The sequence below is a fragment of the Dromiciops gliroides genome, chromosome 3 (genome assembly GCF_019393635.1).
Source record: "Dromiciops gliroides isolate mDroGli1 chromosome 3, mDroGli1.pri, whole genome shotgun sequence".
Taxonomy (NCBI): domain Eukaryota; kingdom Metazoa; phylum Chordata; class Mammalia; order Microbiotheria; family Microbiotheriidae; genus Dromiciops; species Dromiciops gliroides.
The window spans coordinates 634067849-634074380 of record NC_057863.1 but is presented as its reverse complement, the minus strand read 5'-3'; the positions used below and the strand labels follow the sequence as shown (position 1 = coordinate 634074380).

General features: G+C 49.6%; 1 protein-coding gene across 1 annotated transcript; it reads left to right on the top strand.

Moving 5' to 3' along the window:
• The first annotated feature begins 2200 nt into the window (after window positions 1–2200).
• On the top strand, window positions 2201–5953 carry LOC122745672 (UDP-GlcNAc:betaGal beta-1,3-N-acetylglucosaminyltransferase 7-like). Its single transcript, XM_043991079.1, has 2 exons — window positions 2201–2917; window positions 5140–5953. The coding sequence occupies exons 1-2, from the start codon at window positions 2231–2233 to the stop codon at window positions 5638–5640; spliced, it is 1188 nt and encodes a 395-aa protein (XP_043847014.1). The 5' UTR covers window positions 2201–2230; the 3' UTR covers window positions 5641–5953.
• Window positions 5954–6532: the final 579 nt, after the last annotated feature.

The following is a 6532-nucleotide window of genomic DNA, read 5'->3' as shown; positions in this document are numbered from 1 at the left end:
TATATAGAACTTGTAGAGAAGTTGACAATAAGGAAAAAACTATCTCATAATTGGAACTACCCAAAAGAAGAATGGGTTGCTTTGAGAGCCACTGAGTTCGCCTTTACTGCAAGCCTTCAAGCAAAGGCTGGATGGTCACTTTGGAAGATATTGTAGGGCAGATTCTTGTTCAGTGGGGCTGGACTTATTGGCCTTTGAGGTCCTTTCAACTCTGAGCTTCTCTCAATTAAAATATATTTCCAAGAGAGACAGTGGTAATCCAATTTGATTACTAGTGTCCTAGAACTGTAGATTTAGAGCCTGAAGGAACCTTTGAGTCCAGCCCCAAATTTTCTAGAATTTACAGGAAAAGAAACTGTTAAGTAATTTGCTCAGAATACATTGATTTTCTGCAACAGAACTAAGTCTGGGAGCAATTTGGGATTGGCAGAAACACCTGCAATAGGTATCTCAGATCAATTGATCAACAAATCTTTATTGAGTAATCTACTATGCATCTAAATCAGAGCTAGGTTTTGTGGGAGGCACAGGAAGAGAAGCCTCTTCTGTAAGAAAAGGGTTGGACTAAATCTTTATCTTCCAGCTCTAAGTGCTATGATCCTATTAAATTCCACATAGAGGATACCCCCTAAGGCAGTTGAGAGGGGCTGGGGGTGGGGAGGAGACAATCTCAGAGTTGGGTCACCTAACCTACACCAGGGGTTATAGCAGTGAGGAGGAAGGCCCTGTCAAAGTGGGGGTAGAGGTAGGGCAGCTAGGTGGTGCTGTGGATAGAGCACAGGCTCAGGAGTGAAGAGGACCTGAGTTCAAATTTGACCACACTTACTAGCTTTGTGACCCTGGGTAAGTCACTTAACCCCATTGTCACCCCACCCCACCCCCCCAAAAAAAAGAAAAAAAAGAGTAAGGTAGAGAGACAGGAAAGGATAGTGAAAACAGTTTGAGTGCAAAGAGTTTCAGATCTGGAATCAGACCAGAGTTTGAATACTTGCCCTGGCTCTTCTCCCTACTGGCTGTGTGGCCCTGTGACCATGGGTAATAGTATTTTTAAATTGGAGATCATCCATCTCATTCAAATTCCTCATTTTACAGATGAGGAAATTGAAACAGAGAGATGACTGAGCCGACTATTTTACCAATCTAAGATAAGTCGTTGTGAGAAAAGCACATTGGAAAATATTATTATTATATTGTTATTAATGAATTACTACTCTTATTAAAATTATGGAGAGGCAGTGAGTCAAAATGCAAAAATGCCTCTGGCACATACTTACTGGCTGTGTTACTCTGGGCAAGTCAGTTAAGCTCTCCCCACCCGAAGCTTGGCTAGAGACTAAAAGTTGTAGAGCAGATGCTGATAGACATTGGCTGAGAGGTTTTCCTTGACAGAGATCCCCAAACCAAAGAAATAACACGTCCAGTTTGGAAATATCAAAAACGCCAGAGGAAGCAAGGAGCCCAGGTCACTTAGCCAATGGCAGAGGTAAGTTGGGTCCCGACCCCAAAGCTAGACTGCCTACCCTGCATTTATTTGTAATCTTACTTCTTCTCTCCCTCCTCCCCTCTCCCCCCAACACTTTTGGGCATCTGTCGCTGCATGTGCAGAACCAGCGTAACTCTTCTCAAGTGAGGGGTGTTCAGTCTTGGGAAGGGGAGGAGTATGTTTGGGTTCTTGGATGATTCCTGCTAACTGCTAACACAGTCAGATAGCGCTGAAAACAGCTGGGGACTTTCCGGACCGCCACCTCCTGTTGATGAGAGGGATCTGTTTTGATGAGGGGAGAGCTACAGAAACTCCCGCATGGTCAGGGGGAGATGGGTTAGCAGCTCCGGCTCTGGGTTGTTCCCTGCATCGCTATGACGGGGCCTTAAAGGGTGCAGGGGAGGCGAGCAAAGGACAGGGAAGTTGGGCAGACTGGGTCTCCATGCTTTCGGAAGTTCCCGGACCTCTCCTCTCCCTGCCTGTCCTCCCCTTGCCCAGCCGTAGCACTCGGACCGTTGGCCTTGCTGACACAAAGTGGGGCGGGTGGCCCCTTAGTTAGACTCTTGCCGGAAGCACCTGAACTCCTCCGGGTGCAGTCCCAATCCCGCCAGTGCCTGAGGATAGCTTGCTTCTAAGGAACCGAGGGCGCAGTGCACACTTCGCTCCCCTCATCCTCGGTCAGAGGCAGGTCGGCGCCGACCGTGGCCGGGACAAAGAACCGGCACCCTAACAAGGGAGCTCAGTGGCATGTCACTGTGCTCTGTGCACTGGTGCCCGGCGCTCGGCAGCCCGCGCAGGAGGCGGTGCGCCCTGGGGGCAGCGCTGTTAGCTTTATTAACGCTGCTATGGCTGTGTGTCGCGCGACCGGAGCTCGCTCGTCTGCCCCAGGGACCCCGCCAGCCTCCTGGTACCAACGCATCGGTACGCCCTGACCCTGGTCTGGAGCTGGCCGATGGAGAGGCCATGAGGACCGTGTGGTGCGCCTCAGCGCAGCCCCAGGTCCTGCCTCAGCAGCCCAAAGAGCCACGCTTTCGTGCTTTCCTCCGCCACAGACATTGTCGCTATTTCCCCCTGCGCAGCGACCACCCGGACAAGTGTGGAGGTCGGGTGCGGCTGCTGCTGGCAATCAAGTCAGCACCAGAGCACGGCGAGCGGCGGGAGGCCGTGAGGCGCACGTGGGGCCGAGAAGTGACCGGCCCCGGCTCGGGCTCGGACGCCGCAGCCGTGCGCACAGTGTTCTTGCTGGGCAGAGGAGAGGCCGAAGAGGGGCCCAGCGGGGAGGCGCTTCGCCAGCGGCTGGAGGAGGAGGACCGGGCTCACGGGGACCTACTGCGCTGGGACTTCGCTGACACCTTCTATAATCTCACACTCAAGGCTGTCAACTTCCTGCGCTGGTTCCAACATCGGTGCCCCAGTGTGGAATTCGTGTTCCAGGTAAGCCAGGTAAGGGAGGGCTCCCTGCAGCGGCAGGCAAGGAGCAGACAGAAGCTGGGCACCAGCTGTCTGCCTGCATCTGCCCACGGTCCATCCCTGTGTCAGGCTGAGACCCAGGATGAGGGAGGGTCTCATTTTTGGGAAGGCACTGGATTGGATTGGCAAACGGCTGAGGAATTGGGTGGGTGGGTGCCACAGACGGGGGACTAAAGATTAGTCATATTAGCTTAGAGCTAGAATGAATCTTGGGGGAATCATCTCATTCAAACTCCTCGTTTATAGAGGGGAAAGCTGAAAACTGGACAGACTTGTTCTGTCCAGTGGCAAATTAGTGGCAGAGCCAGTACTAGGATTCAGGTGGGTGAAGAGTGGGGAGAAAGGGGTGAAAGATCCAAGAGCTGAGAAGGGATCAGGACTTGGGGACGTAGTGTCTGAGAGCTGGTGGAGTGAGGGGAATGGGATGGAATAAGGGGCAGGAAACTGGTGGATAACTCATAATTTACAGAATACTTCGTAGATAATAGCAGGGCATAAGGGAAAGAGAGGGACTGATTAACTAAGTGAGAGTGATGGACTTGGTGTCGTGAAGAGTTCAAATCCTGTCCCAGACACATTTTAGTTCTGTGAACCTGGTCTCTCATGCTCAATCTCCTGATCTGTAACATAAGGAGGTGGGTGCTAATCTTAATAAGGATCAAACGAGAAAATAGATGTTTGGTGCTTTGCAAACCTTAAGTAATGGTCACTATTAGGAGACTTGGATTTGGATGCCTGACTTCCCTGCCCTACTTTTGTGACCTTTGACAAGTCACTTCTCTGGCCCTCCGTTCCTCTAGCTGTAAAATGAGGAAGTTTGACTAGATTCCCTCTCAAGTTGCTTCCAGCCCTCAGTTCTGTGAGCTTGTGGAGTTCTGACTTTGCTCAATTTACTTGTTCCCTCTCAGCTTCAATTTCCTTAGCTTGAGGAATTGGGCTAATAATATTTTCCCTATTTCATAAAGATTTTGTGAAGGCCAAGCGAGATACCACGGAGAGCACTATATACATGCCACTCAGCCATCAAGCATTTATTAGGCAACTTCTGTGTGCCAGCCACTGTTCTGAGTGCTGAAGATACAAAGAAAAAAGACAGTCCTTGATCTCAGGGAACCCACAGACTAATTGGGGAGATGTGTAAATAACTAGCTGTATACAAGATACAAGATCCACTGGGTAAGTGAAAGGTAATTTCAGAGAGAAGGTTTTAGCTTCTGGGGGGCCAGGAAAGACCTCTTGTGGAAGGTGGAATTTGAACTGAGGTGTGAAGGAAGCCTGATTATTGTTATTTTATAATACTTTTATTATCATCTCATGTGATGCTCACATCAACCCTTTGAGGTATCACAGAGTGTTAGAGCTGGAAGAAACTTTAGAAATTCTCTAGGACAATCTACTCTTTTTTTTTTTACATGAAGAATTTGAAGCACAGACCCAGAGAATTGAAATTACTTGTTCTTGTTCTCCTGACTTGGGCCAAATATTGGTATACCCATTTGACATGTAACTAACAGGCTCCAAGCAACTCAACCAAGTTGACAACAGCTAGAGTGACAGAGTTGGGACTTTGATCTGGATTTCTGGTCCCCAGTCCAGCATCCCCCCTGCCCCCACCACAGGCACCACAGATTGAGAGAAAGAGGGAGGAATCCAATAACAACAACGACAATAGCTATTCGTATAGCTAGTGCTAATAATTGCTATTTGAATAGCACTTTAACATTTGCAAAATGTTTTACATACATTCTCCTATTTGATTCTCCTAACCATTGTGAAGTACAAGTATCAAGGGACCTCAGTTTTGTAAGGTACAGGGACTGCAGTCTGGCACATTTATTACTGTTGTTCAGTCATTTCGGTCAACTCTGCCTTTTCGTCGCCCCATTTTGGGGTTTTCTTGGCCAAGATACTGGAGCGGTTTGCCATTTCCTTCTCCAGCTCATTTTACAGATGAGGAAACTGAGGCAATCAGGGTCAGGTACTTGTCCCAGGGCACACCTAAGTGTCTGAGGCTAGATTTGAACTCCTGAAGATGTGTTTCTGATTCCAAGACCACTGCTCTAGGCGCCATTCTGCACATGACCGGCAGTAGGTGCTTAATCCATGGACTAATGGCTTTGAAGTAGTGGGGTGGCAGGGGAGACGGAGTATCAGTCTATGTTGAGATGAGTTGGGTTTATCCCCAGGGTGACGATGATGTGTTTGTACATCCCGCCAATTTGCTGGAATTCCTACGCTCCCGACAGGGCGACCCTCGGCTGCCTCAGCTCTTTGTTGGAGATGTGATTCGGCGGGCCTGGCCCATTCGCAACCGGCACAGCAAGTACTATATCCCACCTGAGCTCTTCAACAAGGCTTACCCGCCTTACGCTGGAGGTGGGGGTATCCTCATGGCCGCCCAGCTGGCTCGGCGCCTGCTGCCTGTCTCAGAGTATCTTCCTCTGTTCCCCATAGACGATGTCTTCCTGGGCATGTGCCTGAAGAGGCTTGGGGTGGTGCCTCAGGCTCACCCAGGCTTCCGTACTTTTGGCATTCATCGCATCCGCACCCATCCCATGAACCAGGACCCCTGCTTCTACCGGGAATTGCTCATGGTGCACCAGCTGGCGCCCCCGGCCCTCATCAGCATGTGGGAGGCCGTGCATAGCAAACACCTGCACTGTGCCAAGACTGTCAGCTTCCTCTGAGCCTCTTGCCGCCCGAGGGGAGTCTCCCCGTCCTACTTAGTCTCTACCTCAGTTCTTTGCAGGTGAAGGGTGACAACTAGTGGAACTTCTGACTTAGGTGTCAGAGGACCTGGGTTCAAAATCTCACCTTCTCTGGATCTGTGTTTCCACACTGAAAAAATAAAGGGGAGGGCCTCTGAGGTCTTTTTTAGGGCTAGATCTGCGATCAAGGAGCCTTCGATGCTATCCCAATTCTCCGGCCAGTTCTGACCCCAGCCTTTAAACACTCGAGGCTAGGAAAACACTTGCTTTGTAAAACTGTGGTTTGGAGGAGTCTGGGGTCTTGGTGAACCTACCTCAGCAGGGCTGTGTTCAGGGGTCTGGGGAAGACCTGGGGCAGGGCTGAATAGGAATATGGACCGTTCCATTGAGTAGACCAATGGACACTGTATTTGGACACTGAGGACCTGGTTTCCATTCTAGCTCTGCCACAAACCTGCTGTGAGACTTTGGTAAAGTCACTTCTTTCTGAACCTCAGTTTCCTAGTCACTAACTGGGATAGCAGTATTTACTCTGCCTACCTCATAGTACTATCGAGAGGATCAAAAATGTGATCACTGAGTGAAAAGTGCTTTGTAACCAGAGACACACAGAATGCATTATCAAGGCTTTCTTAGGCCCATGCCAAAAGGGCAGGGACTGAGATGACCAGAACATAATAGAAAGTATCTCTTGACTTCTGCTCTAACTGGAGAGATGCTCTTTGTTGCTTTAGTCAGATAGAAAGTTGGCTGTTTTGGTTTTTTTTCAGCCACAGTAAAGCTGTCCCATTTGAAGAAAATGCTTAAGGGCACATCTGACATAGCTAACGGCCATTTTCCTGAGGCACAAGCAGGCTCTGTTCCCAGAGGG

Bases quoted from the DNA above. Each gene is read 5' to 3' on its own strand.
- LOC122745672 (XM_043991079.1), top strand. From the start codon at position 2,231: ATGTCACTGTGCTCTGTGCACTGGTGCCCGGCGCTCGGCAGCCCGCGC. The intron at 2,918-5,139 runs GTAAGCCAGGTA...GTTTATCCCCAG, and splicing joins GTGTGGAATTCGTGTTCCAG to GGTGACGATGATGTGTTTGT.